Source organism: Mobula hypostoma, chromosome 29 (assembly GCF_963921235.1).
Source record: "Mobula hypostoma chromosome 29, sMobHyp1.1, whole genome shotgun sequence".
Lineage (NCBI taxonomy): Eukaryota > Metazoa > Chordata > Chondrichthyes > Myliobatiformes > Myliobatidae > Mobula > Mobula hypostoma.
In genome coordinates, this window is record NC_086125.1 from 3907597 (window position 1) to 3927425 (window position 19829).

The following is a 19829-nucleotide window of genomic DNA, read 5'->3' on the forward strand; positions in this document are numbered from 1 at the left end:
GGCCTTCCCATTGACATCAATATCCAGTAAAAATTGCCAAACTCCTTCACGTTACTGGGAGCAATGTTAACTCAACCTTTCCAATTTAGCCAATGAAATCAGATGGCATCCTAAAGGGGGAATGCAGCCTGCAAAACCAGGTGAGATCAACTGAGCATTAAAAGTGCACCGTGAACTACAGCAGTGAGATGGTTGTGGGACACTTGGGCTGGGCTTTGCAATTACAAAGAAGGCGGCGACTATATTTCATTAGGACTTTGAGGAGAATTGGTATGTCACCAAAGGCACTTGCAAATTTCTACAGATGTTCTAACTGGCTGCATCACTGCCTGATATGGAGGAGCCACTGAACAAGACTGGAAAAAGTTGCAGGAAGTTGTAAAGACCAGCAGCTCCATCATGGGCATTAGCATCCCCATCATGCAGGACCCCGTCAAAAGGTGATGCCTGAAAAGAAGGCAGTATCCATCTCCCAGGACATGCCCTCTTCTCATTGCTACCATCAGGAAGGAGGTACAGGAGCCTGAAGGCACACACTCAGTGATTCAGGAACAGCTTCTTCTCCACCTCCATCAAATTTCTGAATGGACAATGAACCATGGACACTACCTCAGTATTTTTTCCTCCTCTGCGTTACGTATTTAATGTAATTTTTAAATATACACTTCCAAATTTATATTTTTATTAATATATATTGCAATTCACTGCTGTCACAAAACACCAAATTTCACAATGTATGCCATTAAACCTGATTCTCATTTTGACTGATAGATTCCATAGAAACCATAGAAACTACAGCACAGAAACAGGCCCTTTGGCCCTTCTTGGCTGTGCCGAACCATTTCTGCCTAGTCTCACTGACCTGCACACGGACCATATCCCTCCATACACCTCCCATCCATGTATCTGTCCAATTTATTCATAAAGTTAAAAAAGAACCCGCATTTACCACCTCGTCTGGCAGCTCATTCCATACTCCCACCACTCTCTGTGTGAAGAAGCCCCCACTAATGTTCCCTTTAAACTTTTCCCCCCTCACCCTTAACCTCTGGTTTTTTTCTCCCCTTGCCTCAGTGGAAAAAGCCTTCTTGCATTCACTCTATCTATACCCATCATAATTTTATATACCTCTATCAAATCTCCCCTCATTCTTCTACGCTCCAGGGAATAAAGCCCTAACCTATTCAACCTTTCTCTGTAACTGAGTTTCTCAAGTCCCGGCAACATCCTTGTAAACCTTCTCTGCACTCTTTCAACCTTATTTATATCCTTCCTGTAATTTGGTGACCAAAACTGAACACAATACTCCAGATTCGGCCTCACCAATGCCTAATACAACCTCATCATAACATTCCAGCTCTTATACTCAATACTTCGATTAATAAATCCTCAGACGTCCCAGAGAAACCTGCCATCTCAAACCACACCATTCAGGTAATAGGGAGTCAGGTAATAGGGAGTACCCCGGTGGCTGTGCCCCTTAACAATAGGTACTCCTGTTTGAGTACTGTTGGGGGGGACAGCTTACCCGGGGGAAGCGACAGTGGCCGTGCCTCCGGCACAGAGTCTGGCCCTGTAGCTCAGAAGGGTAGGGAAAGGAAGAGGAGGGCAGTTGTGATAGGGGACTCAATAGTAAGGGGGTCAGATAGGAGATTCTGTGGACGCAGTCCAGAGACCCGGATGGTAGTTTGCCTCCCTGGTGCCAGGGTCCGGGATATTTCTGATCGTGTCCAAGATATCCTGAAGTGGGAGGGTGAGGAGCCAGAGGTCGTGGTACATATAGGTACCAATGACATAGGTAGGAAAAGGGAAGAGGTCCTGAAAGGAGAATATAGGGAGCTAGGAAGGGAGTTGAGAAAAAGGACCGCAAAGGTAGTAATTTCGGGATTACTGCCTGTGCCACGCGACAGTGAGAGTAGGAATGCGATGAGGTGGAGGATAAATGCGTGGCTGAGGGTTTGGAGCAGGGGGCAGGGATTCAAGTTTTTGGATCATTGGGATCTCTTTTGGCGCAGGTGTGACCTGTACAAAAAGGACGGGTTACACTTGAATCCTAGGGGGACCAATATCCTGGCAGGGAGATTAGCGAGGGCTACTGAGGTGACTTTAAACTAGAACGGTTGGGGGGTGGGAATCAAATTAAAGAGGCTAGGCGTGAGGAGGTTAGTTCACAACAGGGGGATGGGAACCAGTGCAGAGAGACAGAGGGGTGTAAAGTGAGGGTAGAAGCAAAAAGTACTAAGGAGAAGAGTAAAAGTGGCAGGCTGACAAATCCAGGGCAAGCATTAAAAAGGGCCACTTTTCAACATAATTGTATAAGGGCTAAGAGAGTTGTAAAAGAGCGCCTGAAGGCTTTGTGTGTTGATGCAAGGAGCATTCGTAATAAGGTGGATGAATTGAAAGTGCAGATTGTTATTAATGATTATGATATCGTTGGGATCACAGAGACATGGCTCCAGGGTGACCAGGGATGGGAGCTCAACGTTCAGGGATATTCAATATTCAGGAGGGATAGACATGAAGGAAGGGGAGGTGGGGTGGCGTTGCTGGTTAAAGAAGAGATTAACGCAATAAAAAGGAAGGACATAAGCCGGGAAGATGTGGAATCGATATGGGTAGAGCTGCGTAACACTAAGGGGCAGAAGACGCTGGTGGGAGTTGTGTACAGGCCACCTAACAGTAGTAGCGAGGTCAGAGATGGTATTAAACAGGAAATTAGAAATGTGTGCAATAAAGGAACAGCAGTTATAATGGGTGACTTCAATCTACATGTAGATTGGGTGAACCAAATTGGTAAAGGTGCTGAGGAAGAGGATTTCTTGGAATGTATGCGGGATGGTTTTTTGAACCAACATGTCGAGGAACCAACTAGAGAGCAGGCTATTCTGGACTGGGTTTTGAGCAATGAGGAAGGGTTAATTAGCGATCTTGTCGTGAGAGGCCCCTTGGGTAAGAGTGACCATAATATGGTGGAATTCTTCATTAAGATGGAGAGTGACATAGTTAATTCAGAAACAAAGGTTCTGAACTTAAAGAGGGGTAACTTTGAAGGTATGAGACGTGAATTAGCTAAGATAGACTGGCAAATGACACTTAAAGGATTGACGGTGGATATGCAATGGCAAGCATTTAAAGGTTGCATGGATGAACTACAACAATTGGTCATCCCAGTTTGGCAAAAGAATAAATCAAGGAAGGTAGTGGACCTGTGGCTGACAAGAGAAATTAGGGATAGTATCAATTCCAAAGAAGAAGCATACAAATTAGCCAGAGAAAGTGGCTTACCTGAGGACTGGGAGAAATTCAGAGTTCAGCAGAGGAGGACAAAGGGCTTAATTAGGAAGGGGAAAAAAGATTATGAGAGAAAACTGGCAGGGAACATAAAAACAGACTGTAAAAGCTTTTATAGATATGTAAAAAGGAAAAGACTGGTAAAGACAAATGTAGGTCCCCTGCAGACAGAAACAGGTGAATTGATTATGGGGAGCAAGGACATGGCAGACCAATTGAATAATTACTTTGGTTCTGTCTTCACTAAGAAGGACATAAATAATCTTCCAGAAATAGTAGGGGACAGAGGGTCCAGTGAGATGGAGGAACTGAGGGAAATACATGTTAGTAGGGAAGTGGTGTTAGGTAAATTGAAGGGATTGAAGGCAGATAAATCCCCAGGGCCAGATGGTCTGCATCCCAGAGTGCTTAAGGAAGTAGCCCAAGAAATAACGGATGCATTAGTGATCATTTTTCAAAACTCGTTAGATTCTGGACTAGTTCCTGAGGATTGGAGGGTGGCTAATGTAACTCCACTTTTTAAAAAAGGAGGGAGAGAGAAACCGGGGAATTATAGACCGGTTAGCCTAACGTCGGTGGTGGGGAAACTGCTGGAGTCAGTTATCCAGGATGTGATAACAGCACACTTGGAAAGCGGTGAAATCATCGGACAAAGTCAGCATGGATTTGTGAAAGGAAAATCATGTCTGACGAATCTCATAGAATTTTTTGAGGATGTAACTAGTAGAGTGGATAGGGGAGAACCAGTGGATGTGGTATATTTGGATTTTCAAAAGGCTTTTGACAAGGTCCCACACAGGAGATTAGTGTGCAAACTTAAAGCACACAGTATTGGGGGTAAGGTATTGGTGTGGGTAGAGAATTGGTTAGCAGACAGGAAGCAAAGAGTGGGAATAAACGGGACCTTTTCAGAATGGCAGGCGGTGACTAGTGGGGTACCACAAGGCTCAGTGCTGGAACCCCAGTTGTTTACAATATATATTAATGACTTGGATGAGGGAATTGAATGCAGCATCTCCAAGTTTGCGGATGACACGAAGCTGGGTGGCAGTGTTAGCTGTGAGGAAGATGCTAAGAGGATGCAGGGTGACTTGGATAGGTTGGGTGAGTGGGCAAATTCATGGCAGATGCAATTTAATGTGGATAAATGTGAAGTTATCCACTTCGGTGGCAAAAATAGGAAAACAGATTATTATCTGAATGGTGGCCGATTAGGAAAAGGGGAGGTGCAACGAGACCTGGGTGTCATTATACACCAGTCATTGAAAGTGGGCATGCAGGTACAGCAGGCGGTGAAAAAGGCGAATGGTATGCTGGCATTTATAGCGAGAGGATTCGAGTACAGAAGCAGGGAGGTACTACTGCAGTTGTACAAGGCCTTGGTGAGACCACACCTGGAGTATTGTGTGCAGTTTTGGTCCCTTATTCTGAGAAAAGACATCCTTGCCATAGAGGGAGTACAAAGAAGGTTCACCAGATTGATTCCTGGGATGGCAGGACTTTCATATGAAGAAAGACTGGATGAACTGGGCTTGTACTCGTTGGAATTTAGAAGATTGAGGGGGGATCTGATTGAAACGTATAAAATTCTAAAGGGATTGGACAGGCTAGATTCAGGAAGATTGTTCCCAATGTTGGGGAAGTCCAGAACGAGGGGCCACAGTTTGAGGATAGAGGGGAAGCCTTTTAGGACCGAGATTAGGAAAAATTTCTTCACACAGGGAGTGGTGAATCTGTGGAATTCTCTGCCACAGGAAACAGTTGAGGCCAGTTCATTGGCTATATTTAAGAGGGAGTTAGATATGGCCCTTGTGGCTACGGGGATCAGGGGGTATGGCGGGAAGGCTGGGGCAGGGTTCTGAGTTGGATGATCAGCCATGATCATAATAAATGGCGGTGCAGGCTCGAAGGGCTGAATGGCCTACTCCTGCACCTATTTTCTATGTTTCTATGTTTCTATTCACTTTGGGCAGAACAAGAGTTGATTTAATTGATTTTTTTAATAAAATCTTAAGCGTACTTAAATATTTTAAGTGTACTTGTATATTCTCTTCTGTAACTTCCATTTTTTTAGTAATTGCAATTTTTTAACATTATTTTTCACTTTTTGTCAGTGTTGATTGTAAATGTTATCAAGTGTCAGGTGGGTAAAGTGAGTATCAATGTCCTTCACAAAGGAAACACTAAACTGGTGGCTTTAAGGAGCCCCTGTGAATGTGATCTCAATGGGGAGGCCTGGGGAAAGCTCAACGATGGTCTGAGTCATACTTCACACTAAGGCTGAGGTCAATCAGTCCAGTGTCAGTGCATTACCCTGCTGATTCTTCATTGCTGTGTACAAACCCACCCAAAAGCTGCTTCATGAGCAGACTGGCTGTTATCAGGAAATCAGAACTGTGGGTGTTCTCTGATGATTGCACAAGTGTTCTCTTCCATTCCTCGACAAACACAATAATTCCATTCCGATGCAATTGAGATGAAGGCATGCCAGCTGCTATGCTTCATTAGGGTTTGAGGAGATTTGGCATGTTATCAAAGACACTAGCAAATTTCTGCAGATGTACATTGGAGAGCGTTCTGACTGGTTGCATCACCGTCTGGTATGGCGACACGAATGAGTGCACAGGAGCGTTAGACGCTGCAGAGGGTTGTAGACCCAGCTGGCTCCATCATAAGCACAAGGCTCCTCACCATAAAGGACACCTTCCAAAAGTGACAGCCATCACAAGACTCCTCACAAACTGGGGCAGGCCCTCCACTCAGGGAGGAGGTACAGGAGCCTCAATGTTTTAGGAACAGTTTCTTCCCCTCTGGCATGAAATGTCTGAATGGTCCATGAATCCATCATCACCACCTCACTTTTCCTCCTTTGCACTAGGTATTTTTATTGTAACTTATAATAATTTATTCTGCCTGCACTCTACTACTGCCACAGAATAACAACTTCCACAACTCATGTCGGTGACAATAGTTCGGATTCTGATTCCCACCTCACACAGCGAGATATAGGCATGGGCCGTAAGCAGGCAAGTAACTCACACCACACATATCCAATAAGAGGGAAACACCATTCTTGACATTCAGTGGTGTTACATCTGGAAAGTTTCTAGATGAGCATGTGAATGGCTAACACATAGAATCCCAAGTGCGGGTCACTGGGAGTAGTGTAAAAAGGCAGGGGCTTGATGGTCAATGTGTGCACACGGTGGGTTAAAGGTCTGTTTCTGTGCTGCTTGGCTCTGTGTCTGCTTGGCTTGGCTCCATGGCCACGTCCACCTCCGTCATACAACCATAAGACCACAAGACATGGGAGTAGAATTAGGCCATTCAGTCCGTCAGTCCTTCTCCATGCACATACTGGCTGATTTAATTTCCCACAACTCCATTCTCCTGCCTTCTCCCGGTAATCTTTGATATCCTTTTGAATCAATAACCTATCAACCTCTGCTTCAATTATATGCAATGACTTGGCCTCCACGGCCATCTGTGGCAATGAATTCCACCGATTTACCTTATTCTAGCTGAAGAAATTCCTCCTCATCTCTGTCCTAAAGGGACGTCCTTACGTCCTGAGGCTGAGGCTCCCGCCATTCGAAGCATCCTCTCCAAATCCACTCTATCTAGGCTCTTTGGTATTTAGGAGATTTCAATGAGATGTCTTCTCATTCTTCTAAACTCCAATGGCTACAGCACCAGAGCCAGCAAATACTTCCCCTTATGTAAACCCTTTCATTCCAGGAATCATTCTTGTATACCTCCTCTGGACCCTCTGCGATGCCAGAACATTCTTTCTTAATTGGGATTGGGGAAGCAACTGCCTGCAGGTCCCTGGTTGCAGCACACAGCAATCTGATTTGGGAATACACTCAGTGGCCACTTTATTAGCCACACCTGTACACCTCCTCATTATGCAAATAGCTAATCAGCCAATCATGTGGCAGCAACTCAATGCATAAAAGCATGCAGACATGGTCAGGAGGCTCAGTTGTTGTTCAGACCAGATATCGGTGGGACTCGGTGAGAGTAAGAGTTCGGCACGGACTAGAAGGGCCGAGATGGCCTGTTTCCGTGCTGTAATTGTTATATGGTTATATCAGAATGGAGAGGAATTGTGATCTAAGTGACTTTGACCGCGGAATGGTTGTTGGCGCCAGACAGAATGGTTTTAGTATCTCAGAAACTGCTGAGATCCTGGGATTTTCAACCACAACAGTTACTGGAGTTTACAGATAATGGTGCCAAAAAAGCAAACAAAAAAAATTTTACTGTGCAGCAGTTCTGTGGGCGAAAATGCCTTGTTAATGAGAGGTCAGGAGGGAAAGTTCGAAAAGGTTCAAGCTAATGGAAAGGGGACAGTAACTTAAACAACCACAGGTTACAACAGTGGTGTGCAGAAGAGTATCTCTGAATGCATAAGCATCGAACATTGACACGGATGGGCTCCAGCAGCGAAAGACCACAAACATGCAGTCAGCGGCCACTTTTTAACGAGCCTCCTGTCCATAATAAAGTGGCCACTGAGTGTAATCTCACCACATTTTCTTTGTCATCAGGTCTGTCCTGCAACTCTCTCCCATACCCTTTGCCATCCAGGTCAGCAGATTCAAGAGGGCTGCTCACCAGCGCCATCATGAGGACAGTAAGGGTAATGCTGGGTATGTCTGCGACTGCTTGGAATTAACATCAGTTCAACCCCAAATACTGATGATAAGATTTTTATTCAATCAGATCAAAGCCTTGACTAAATAGCCCACAATACAAAAATACACAGCACAATATATTTCCTTAAAAAACATTTTTAATAGTTCTTAAATATATTCATTTTCTATAGATACATTTAAATTCTTACAGCTGAAGTTATTATTTGCCATTTTGAACACAGGTAAACAGTACTGAGATCGTAGCAAGTATAGATATTTCATTCTAAGTGCTACTTTTGTGAGATAAAGTGCAGTGATCTAAGGAGTTCAAAGTCAACAACTGTTGTGTGGAAGACATGTCTCCTTCACGTGATAAGTCACTATGTAGACTCCTTATGTACTTGGAACTTTCTAGTAAACAGTGACCTTTTAATATTTTTTGGTATGTGGCCCTTTGCAGGGAACATGTCTACTTTGTAGGAGAAGGATGAAGGTTGCCTTACGTAGAGTTTTGCAACAGAACAGTGCAACTGCTAATGTAACAAGAATTTCCGAGCAAGCTTTCCAAGAACTACAGCGGATAGGCATGAAAGGTCTGCATTTGAAACACATTGGTTGGTGCCAATAGGATTTCCTATGCTCTCCATTGAAGTATTCCCATGAGATATTGTGTATCTCCTAAGGGAGAAGATGGGGCTTTTTGTTTAGCACCTCAATCTCTCCGTCAACTCAAATCCCCTGGCCATCATGGAAGGGTGTGGAGGCTTTAGAAAGGATACCAAAGAAGTTTACTAGCAGCTGCCTGGATTAGAGCACCTGAGCTATCAGGAGAGCTTGGACAAAATTGGGTTGTATTCTCTGCAGCAGCAGAGGCTGATGGAAGTCCTGATGGATGTTTATAAAATTATGAGAGGCATAAATAGGGTAGATAGAATCCTTCTCCCAGTGTACCAATGGCTAATATGAGGGACGTGCGTTTAAAGTGATGGGTGAGGACCAAGTTTAAATGAGATGAGCGGGACAAATGATAGATGCCTGGAATGGGCTGCTATGGGTAGTGCACAAAGCAAACATGATAGTGGTGTTTAACAGGCTCTAAAGTATACACACAAATATGCAAGGAATGGAGTAATATGGATACTTTGCGGGAGGATGGAATTAGTTTCAATTGGGCACAGACAGCATGTGCCAAAGGGCCTGTAGAAGGAAAATAAAGAGTTAATGTTCCAAGCCAAGACCCTACATCAGAACTGACTTGCTGAGTTCCTCTATTCAGTTTGAGTGGTGTTACTTAAGATTTCCTGTATCTCGTGTGTTTATGGGCTAAAGTGCCTGTCCTGTGCTCTGTTTTTCGATGTTCTATCTTTTATAACTATCTGACTTAAAGTGAGCCCAGGTTCATGCTTCGACCGTTGGTCTTAAAGGACTCTTTAAGGATTTAACCTTTCTCTTGCTGGGATCCAAAATGGCAAGATCTCTTTTTCAACACACCACAATGTCCTTACTCATTGCGTGGATCCAACTGCACCGCAGTTACTGGCCAAGGGAACGCCGAGAGCACCTTCCAAACCTGGGACCTCTACCACCAGGAAGGGCAAGGGTAACAGATCCAAGGGGAGACTACCGAGTTCGCACACCATCCTGAATTGAACGTGTCTCTTCCATGTGACCGGATTTAATTCTGGGCCCCTGCCTGCTTCCCCAGAGGGGAAACAGCTCAGCTGATTGGGAAGCCTGTTTGTCACCGCCTTCTCAAGGGTAATCCAGGATGTGTGACTGATGCCAGCCAGACATACCCGGATTCCCAGGAAACGAGGGAAAGCAAAAGGTGCAGAGTGCTTGCTTTCAACACAGGTGTCACTGACAAATCGAGCAATACACAGGGGGCAAATCAAATGGTGCTCAGAGGGGCAAATCGAACGGAGCACAGACAGGCAAATCCAACGGAGCACAGAGGGGCAAATCGAACAGAGCACAGACAGGCAAATCAAATGGTGCACAGAGGGGCAAATCCAAAGGAGTACAGAGGGGCAAATCAAATGGTGCACAGAGGGGCAAATCCAATGGAGTACAGAGGGGCAAATCCAAAGGAGTACAGAGGGGCAAATCGAATGGTGCACAGAGGGGCAAATTGAACGGAGCACAGAGGAGCAAATCGAATGGTGCACAGAGGGGCAAATCCAGTGGAGCACAGAGGGCTTGTCCATTAGGATCTCACTGGCTACCAATGACATTGATGTTACAGGTGTGGGCTGAACATTGTGAACATTACCCCAGCTACCTTTCTTTCATAGCGGAGAACCCCCCCCTCCCACCAATAAAACGACTCTTCCCTCAAAATGTTAATTCCCACTGGAAAAGCTCTCTACCAGAGGGAATTCAGGGATGAGGTTTCCACTGAGGAGAGGTTGAATGGAATGGGCCCATGCACTTTGAAGATTAGACAAGTGAAAAGTTAAGGGTAGGAACTTCTGAGGAGGATTGACAACTGAGAGGTTACTTCCCATTAATGGAGAGGTTGCTTCCCATTTATGTAATTTCCTTCTCCAGAGGGCCTTGGAGCCTCAGCCCTTGTGTATTAAAAGCTGAGACCAAAATATGTCTGGGCATTGAAAGAATTGGGGCAGGTGATGGAGAAGGTAATTGAAAGGCATAAATAGAGAGGATGTGGAGAAGATGCATCCAGAAGTGGGAGAGTCTAGATCCAGAGGGCACAGCCTCAAAATAGAGGGACATCTCTTTAGGACTGAGATCGGTTGGAATTTCTTTAGCCAGAGGGTGGTGAATCTGTTGAATTCATTACCGCAGATGGCTGCGGAGGCCAATTCACTGGGGACACTTAAAGAGGAGGATGATCGGTTCTTGATTAGTAAGGGTATCAAAGGTTATGGGGAGAAGGCAGGCTGTAGAGATGGGCAAGCCCAATAATAGAATGTCAGCCAGTTAACCTCAAGCCACTGGTATGCAAGATCAGCCAGGGTGGAAGTCAAATGATCTCTCTGCCCCGCTAATCACCAACCAGCAATCTCTTTACAATTCCTTCCACTGCTCCTCAGTGTCTGCTGACACTCCACTCTCCCATGGCTTTGCATCACGTGGAGAAGACTTGGGCAGATCAGGCCCTCTTCATTTTGTAAATGCTCCCCTTATGGTTAGAACCATAAGACTTGGGCACAGAATTAGGCCATTCTGCCCATCATTTGTTCAGCCACTCAGCGATGGCTGAATTATTTTCCCTCTCATCCCCATTCTCCTGCCTTCTTCTGGTAACCTTTGACAGCCTTTGTACCCTCATCAAGGGTGAGGAGACCATTAACAACTCCAGGTGTGGAATGGGAAGGGGATCATGTGGGTCTGCGAGTCTCTCTCTTCCAAGGCCATATTCATGCTCTGGCTTCCCTGGAGAGGCTGTCCACTGCCTCATTCATGGTGGTTCAGTATTCTGTGCTCAGAATGGATTCATCAAACAGCCGGATAATGATACAACTCTTAAATAAAGTCCATGCTTTAACAGGAAAACACTCTGACGTCCCACCTGTAGCATCTCCGATCACACAAGAGGGTCTTTCTCTGTGGTCGCAACCTGAGGACCAAAAGAAGATGAGTCTCCTTGAGTGGTGGGTCAATCTAGTATGGTGTCCTGGTCCACAGTAAAATGGTTTCACCCAACCCTATCCACTCAATTCCCTTTTGAACTCAATCTTCTCATCTGCAACGCCCTCTGGTCTCACTGAGTTCCTGAATGGTTCTGTCCTTGGGTGGGACCAAACCTCATCTGTGGGAAGTACTGTCAACTTTCCCCTTTCCTCTGAATCACTTTCAGTGCCAAAGTCCAGCTCCCGTCGTGTGCTATTTTCCACTGAACCAGGCTCAACCTGAATGATATCCAGGTCAGCCACCTTCTACAGCAACCACTTCCAAAGGTCGAGCACAGCTTTCCTTCAAAACCTCTTGACCACACTTCGATCAGAGCTCTGGAAGGAGCTGACCTCCCATCGGTCAAACATGGTCCTACTGATGTCACTCCTTCTTAAGACAGTTTGGTAGATCTTCTTCAGGACTGCCCGTCTCAGAAGAATGTAGACCCAGGGGTCCAAGATCTGATTCCATGAAGCCATCCTCACCCCGAGTAAGCTGAGCTTAGCATAGTCCTCACAATTGTGGATCCGGGTAATAGACACATACACCTGAGGCCAAACAGAAGGGAAGAATTGTTTAGTGAAATAGAACTGAACTGCTCCGAGAAGATATGAGATCAAAAGAAAAATAACAGGCAAGTTTCCATAAGACCATAAGACTTAGGAGCAAATTTAGGCCATTCAGCCCACTGAGTGTGTTCTGCCATTCTACCATGCCTGATTCATTATCCTTCTCACCGTTCTCCACTTTTTCTCTGTAACCTTTGACACCCTTACTAATCACTAACCTATCAATCTTCACTTTAAATATACCCAGGACAGAATTCCACAGATTCATCACCCTTTGGCTAAAGAAATTCCTCCTTATCTCTGTTCCAAAGAGGCATCCCACCTTTCTGAGGCTGAGCCGGCTGGTCCTAGACTGTCCCATGAATGGAAATACTCTGACCATGTCCACTCTATCTAGATGTTTCAATATTTGATAGATTTCAGTGAGAATCTTCCCTTCCCCCACCCCAATTCTTCTAAGCTCCAGTGAGTATAGGGCCAGTTCCTCATTGATTACTCCAGCGGGAACAAGACACAGGAATTTGTCATTTAGAGATGAAACTGGTGTGAGGTGTGGCTCAGTGAACTGACAGTTTGTGGATTCGAGTCCTACTGCCATAATGAAGCATTAAAATTGCAGCTAGTGCAACACAGAGGAGGAATCTTCATTTCAATAAATCATTAAACTGAGCCCTCAGGCATACTGTGTGTAAAACTACACGACATATTACCTTGAGGAAGGATATTAGTGGGGTTTAGGGTTTGTTCAGTGTCCTGGTGTTCATTTCCTCAACCATTATTAGCTAACACTATCTGTCTCAATATCACATAGTCAATGGGTCACAAAGTACAGAAATAAGGCTTTCGGCCATTAACCTCGCACGAACCACCAAGTACCCATTTCTATCAATCCCATTTTATGCTACCCACGTTCCTCTTCAAATTCCTCCTAGCTTCTGCCTTGTACTTACCCAATGGGGATAATTTGCAGTGACCCATTAACCCACCAAACTGAGTGCCTTTGGGACTTGGTGCTTATAGGACTTTCCACACCCAAATGGAGTATTGTATTCGGTTCTGGTCATTTCATTATATGAAGGATGTGAAGGCTTTGGAGAGGATGCAGGAGAGGGTTATCGGGATGCTCCCTGGATTAGTGGGCATGAGCTGTAAGGAGAGGTTGGACATTCTTGGGTTATTTTTTTTCTGGAGTGGCAGTTGCTGAGGGAAGACCTGATTATAAAATTATGAGAGGCAGGGACAGCTGATTTCTTTCTCCCAACGTCAACGTTGTCCAATATTAGAGGGCATGCATTGAAGATTAGAGGGAATAAGTTCAAAGATGTTCAGGGAAAGGTTACTTTTTACACAAAGATGTAGGTGTCTGGATTTCCTGCCATGGGTGGTGGTAGTCGCCGTCATCATCTTCATTATCATTATGTGCCATGTTGTATTGATGGGTGATAATGGTTTCAGTACCACGATTGCTCTTGGCAAATCTTTCTACAGAAGTGGTTTGCCATTGCCTTCTTCTGGACAGTGTCTTTACAAGACGGGTGACCCCAGCCATTATCAATACCCTTCAGAGATTGTCTGCCTGACGTCAGTGGTCGCCTAACCAGGACTTGTGACATGCACCAGCTGCTTATACAACCATCCACCACCTGCTCCCACGGCTTCATGTGACCCTGATCTGGGGACTACACCTTGCCCAAGGGTGACCTGCCGGCTGGATGTACAGATGTATCTCCGCCCTGCCATCCTGGTGGTGATAGATACAAGAGAGGTGTTTACGTGAGAGGCTCTTAGATGATCAAGGGACATGGACCACATGCTCATAGAAAGGGTTCAGTGTCATTTTTAGATTAGATTTTTAGATTTTCTGCAACATTATGGGCCGAATAGCTTATTACTGTATTGCACTGTTCAATATTGTATGATCTAGCTGCTACATTTTCGGAGTTACAACTGTGGTTACTCATCATTGGCCTTCTGAGGCACTCTAGCCACAGGGTGAGAGATAAATATCGGCCAGGTCACAGGCCGCAGCACACAGGGAGAACTGGGGCAACACAGTGGCGTGGCATTTAGTGTAATGCTATTACGGTGCCAGCGACCCGGGTTCACTTCCCGCTGCTTTCTGGAAGGAGCTTCTATGTTCCTTCTGTGACCACTTGGTTTCATCTGGGCGCTCCACAGTCCAAAGAGGTACAGGTTAGCAAGTTAATTGGGCAGTGTGGGCTTGTTGGACTGGAAGGGCCGTAGATCTAACGAAACAAAATAGAAAGGACATGCGAGCTCCACACAGACAGCTCCAGGGTCAGGATCAAACACTCTGGAGCTGTGAGGAAGGGACTGAATGAATCGCTTCATCTTTGGGTATTATTGAAGTGGGTAGATTATTGATGAGTTTACCACTCACGGCAGGAACACAGAGTAAAGATTGGCATCAGATCAACCTGACATTTGGTGCGTACAAGGGAAACATATACAGTAAATGGCAGGACCCTTTGGGGCACTGGTGTACAGATGAATCTTGGGGTTCAAGTCTATGGCTCCCTCAAAGTGATACCTTAATTAGATAGGGTGGTAAAGGTGACATATTTGCATGCTTGTCATCATTAGTTCTGGCATCAAGTATAAGAGACAGGAAGGTACGTTCCAACTTTGGTTATGTCACATTTAGACTGCTGCATTATTTACCCCATTACTGGAAGGATGCAGAGGCTTTGGAGAGGGTGCAGAGGAATTTACTGAGCGCTGTCTGGATTAGAAAGTTTTAATTATAGGGAGAGGTTGGGTCGTTTTGTCTGGAGTGTCAACGGTTGAGGGGAGACCTGACAGGTTGGCAAAATTATCAGAGGCACAGACAAGGTCGACAGTCAGAGACCCCTTCCCAGGGTAGAACTGCAAACCATAAGCAGGCATAGCTTGATGGTGAGAGGGAAGTTTAACAGAGATGTGCGAGACAAGTTCTTTACAAAGACAATGGAGGGTGCTGGCCAGATTGGTGTGCGAGTAGATACTATAGTGGTGTTTAAGTGGCATTTTGACTGGCACATTAAGGGAACAGAGAGATAGGGAACATATGCAGGCAGAGGGGAGTAGATTAATTTGGCATCAGATGTGTGCACCAAAGGGCTTTTGCTGTGCTGTCACGGGTGAGAGATCGGTGTGAATTTTATATACAGGATACATACCAGCATAGGGCTCCAACAGATACACGAAGCCATCATGATCCCAACCAACTGGACAACCATTTCAATGTCATGTGACTTTGCCTTTCGGTTGTAGTTCCTCTTCTTCATCCGTGCCTGGATGAGTGACACGCCGCTGATGGTGTTGCAGACCAGGGACACAATGAGCGTGCTCACTCCGAGGAATGAGAAGAGCAAGGCAAAGCCACTGTCCATCCAGTTGCTCTGTGAGCCCATGGCGATGAAGCACCAAGTCTTTGAGTATTGGAGCTCGTACCTGCCAAAACCCATAAAGGGAAGTATGGCCACGATGCCAGCCAGCGCCCACAGGCTGGCAATCACCAGTTTAGTCCTGGTGGAGGTGACCACCGCTGAGTGCAAGAGGGGTTTGGTGATGCCTACGCATCGCTCCACTGCCATGATGCAACCAAGGAAGAGCGGGCAGAGGCCAAAGAAGATCAGGCTGCCTCCCAGAAGCTGGCATATGTGGCTGTCATTCCCTATTTTCCCAGAGTAGAATTGGAGCACCAAAGCACCAGGAATGATGTGGCCTGCAAAGTCGGTGAGTACCAGGCTGCTGGCGAAGAGCAGGAATGTGGCCTTGGACCTCCGGCGGAACCTGGCATAGCTCTTGAGCAGGATAAAGAGGGCAATGATGTTGGACAGGGCTCCCAGCGTCATCGAGAAGATAGGCACTGCCATGGACCTGACAGGAGGGCCAGCAAACCATTGGGAAATGTTCACCTGTGGCAAGCTGCTGTTGTCCAGGCCACCGCTGGAGTTTTTCACATGGCGCTGATGGAGTGTCGTCATGTTGGCACCTTGACCCATGATGCAATCCATCATGTCCATAGCCCACACCGTTCCATCAATGCGCCTGTCACAGAGAAAGAGACAGTGTTACTCTATGCCTCTTAACATCTTGTACACCTTCACAAGTTGCTTCACATCCTCCTTTTCTCCGAGGAGAACAGAACACAGAACACGGCAGCACAGTGTGGACACTTAGGCCCATAATGGAGTTTGTTTACACCTCCCACATTCCATAAACATAGGGATTGATAGGTTACTGCCCGCACAGTGTGGGTGAGTATGTAGATTCTGAGTGGAGGTGATGAGGAAGTGGGAAAATTGTATCGGTATAAATGGATACCTGGCGGTCAGTGCAGACATAAATGGGCTGAAGGGTCTGTCTCCATGCAGTCTGACTCTAAGAACATGTGAAAGGTAAGTAACAGAAGTCCAATCAGACCCTTGTGCCTTCTCTGCCATTCAAAGATCACTGGACAACCCCTGTTCTTCTTTGGAGGCTTGGTCACAAAGTTCAAAGTTGGGATCGACAAGGCGAACCTTTAGCACCATACCATTTTCCTGCACTCGCTTATCCCTTGATCCCCTTCATATGCAAATCTGTCGATCTCAACCTTGAACCCTCTCAGTGACCAGGCCTCCAAAGAGGAGCTCTTTGGAATGGGGGTTGTCCAGTGACCAGAGGTTAGGTGTGGCATTATGGAATTTAGAAGAATGAGAGGTGATGATATCTAATTAGGATGGACAGAGTCAGAATGAAAAGGAGAAAACCATCCCCGTGGCAGAGATTTCAAAACCTACAGGGCTTGAGACCCTCCAAAGTCACTACTACACCTTAAGGGTACAGGATTTGGAGGCAAAAGCACCACTAGCCTCTGTGATCTGTGATTAAGCAGGGCATCTGGCACCCTTTCAGCAGTAAGCTCCAAAGGAGCTGGGTAACACATGAATAGAAAACATGGAACATAGAACAGGCCATTCGGTGCACAATGTTGTGCCAACCTTATTGACAATTTATACAAATGCCCGCCTCCTGTGTATCCTCCACATCCCTCCATTCTCTTCATATTCAAATGTATCTAATAACCTCTTTAAGCTCCACCAAACTGCCTGATTCCCTTACCCATTCCAGGCACCAACTATTCTCTGCACAGAAACAACTTTCCTCTCATTTCACCTTTAAACTCCCCCCTCTAACCTTGAAAGAGAAAAGGTTTGGAGGTCTCTGGAGAGTGAGGGTAATGGGATGCTAAAGGAACAATGGGTCAACTGCCCTGCAGTGAGATTCTGTGATCCCAGTGAGTTTCTGTCCACAAGATCCAACCGTGTGGTTGGGTGGGAACATCCGTTTCTACACTGTCTCTCCCTGTGGCACTATGTGCCAGGGTGCAGCACCAGACGTCTGGGGCTTCCCGCTTGAAATGGGGTCCACTACCCACTGTGTCGTCCGAATTTCAGATTTACTTTCTCTGAGTGTGGCGTGCAGGGACGGACTTAGTCTGTCACCAGCAAGGAAAGGAACATTCCGACGCCCTTGGTCTAAGACAGAAACATCGGGCGTGAGCTGCTCCCACTTTCAAATGAAATTCCTTCGCATGGAAGTGAGTGTGTGTGCAGACTGACCACTTCACCTCTGTGTTCCTGCCAGAAGACGATTTGGCTGATCTCAGGCGTGTGCTCCTGACCTGATAGCAGCAGGGAGTTGACTCACGCTTTCCTGTTGATACACAGCCATGGCGAAGGGCTTCAAACCTGCTCTGAATTCTACTGAAACCCTAACTCAGAAGTACACTGCTCTGAAAAATACATCCTCAGCAATTACCACGGGAGCTTGTCAGGAAATTTAATCCGACTCATGGCTGGGGAGCTCACACAAAATGCTGGAGGAACTCGCAGGCGAGGCAGCATCTATTGAAATGAATAAACAGTCGACATGTTGGGCCAATTTCTTCTTCAGGACGGAGAAGGACGGGGAAAGGCGCCAGAATAAAAAGGTTGGGGGGGAGGGGGAAGGAGGCTAACTGAAAGATATAGGGCAACCCAGGCCTGTGAGACACAGGTCAAAGATCAGAGATTTTAACCCATATGTGGGAAGAGTTATTTGGTTGTTTTCCTCAAACTCACCATCTGCCCCCCTCTCAGAATCTATTCCACTGACATTAATATTAATTGAGGAACACAATTCAAGTTTACCTATCACGTGTACACCAAAACAGGTGGTGAAATGCTTTGTTTGTGTTAACAAAGGCGTGTTGGGAGGAGACCAAACATGAGAAAGTCTGCAGATACTGGAAATCCAAAGCAACGCATACAAAACGTTTCGGTCTCGGCCCGAAACGTCGACTGTACCTCTTCCTAGAGATGCTGCCTGGCCTGCAGCTTTTATGTGTGTTGCATACAAAACGCCAGAGGAACTCAGCAGGTCAGGCAGCATCTATGGAAATGAACAAACCATTGGCAGTTTGAGCCAAGATCCTTCTTCCCAACAAGCAACAACACAACAGTGACATAAGCCCCCATCCTCGCCTCTACACAGTCATCTGTCTAATCTCTAAACAAGCTTGGAGTTAGTTTTTTATTGTCATTAGTACCGAGATAACATTGATTAGATTTTGTTTGCAAATATTTCAGAGGGATCTTTGAGTTAAGAAAATGAAATGCAGAATATCCACTCAGTCGGCATTTTATTGGGTACAGGAGTGGAATCTGGTGTGGCTGTTTTTTTTAGCAATATTCTCTGTAAACTCTAGAGATCGTTGTGCATGAAAATCCCAGGAAATCAGAGTTCCTGAAATATTCAAACCACCCCAACCGGCACCAACAATCATTTCATGGTCAAAGTCACTAATATTACAGTTATTCCCCATTCTGACGCTTGATCTGAACAACAACTGAACCTCTTGACCACGTCTGCATGCTTTTATGCATTGAGTTGCTGCCACCTGACTGGCTGATTAGATATTAGTATCGACGGGCAGGTGTACCAGTGCATCTAACGGAGTGGCTACCCAGTACGGTGTTGCAGTTCCAGAGGCAGTGTGCTGCGAGCAGACAACAAAGTGCAAGGGTCACAATGAGGGAAATAAGGAAATCAAACTTTTATCTTCACAGCCTGTATTGTCTGTTGTGTTGCTGAGAGTAGAGCTTCCAACCAACCACCCTTTATTGAACTCTTGACTACTGACAGTGTCTGGTACAATGACTCCATGTGCCTCACACCATACACCACATAACCCACCACCATTCTTAATGACGTACAAAGCCTCCAGCATCCAGTCCAAGGGTGTTACCTGGAGCAGCACTGTCTCAGTATCACACTGAAAGCAGCATCCAACATTAAGGACTCTCACCATCCAGGACAAGAGTCTGAAGACCCCCCACTCAACATTTCAGAAACAACTTCTTCTCCTCTGCCATCAGATCTCTGAATGGTCCATGAACACTACCTCGCTAACCCTCTTTTGCAGTATCTGTTCATTTTTGTGGAATAAATAGTAATAATATTTAGTAAGTTAAAGTAATTAAGACTCTCTATACATTCTTTCGGTAACTTTTTTATGTCTTACATTGTACAAAACAATAACTTTGACAATATATGTCAGCAGTGATAAACGGGATCCTGGGTGATTTGCATTAAGTCGTTAGCACACAGGAACACTAACTGTGAGTGCGATTCAAACTCAGACAAGCATAACTATGATGCA

The 19829-nt window shown here is 45.7% G+C and overlaps 1 protein-coding gene across 2 annotated transcripts in view; it reads right to left on the reverse strand.

The window, feature by feature from the left end:
• Positions 1 to 8037: 8037 nt before the first annotated feature.
• Positions 8038 to 19829, reverse strand: part of LOC134339475 (prostaglandin E2 receptor EP1 subtype-like) — a 37894-nt gene continuing 26102 nt past the window's right edge. For both annotated transcript variants that reach the window (XM_063036014.1, XM_063036012.1), the window contains exons 2-3: positions 15319 to 16192; positions 8038 to 12118 (exon numbers count right to left, since the gene is read on the reverse strand). In XM_063036014.1, coding sequence (XP_062892084.1) covers positions 11873 to 12118; positions 15319 to 16167 — 1095 coding nt within the window. In that variant the 5' untranslated portion in view covers positions 16168 to 16192 and the 3' untranslated portion in view covers positions 8038 to 11872. The remainder of the gene's footprint in view (positions 12119 to 15318; positions 16193 to 19829) is intronic.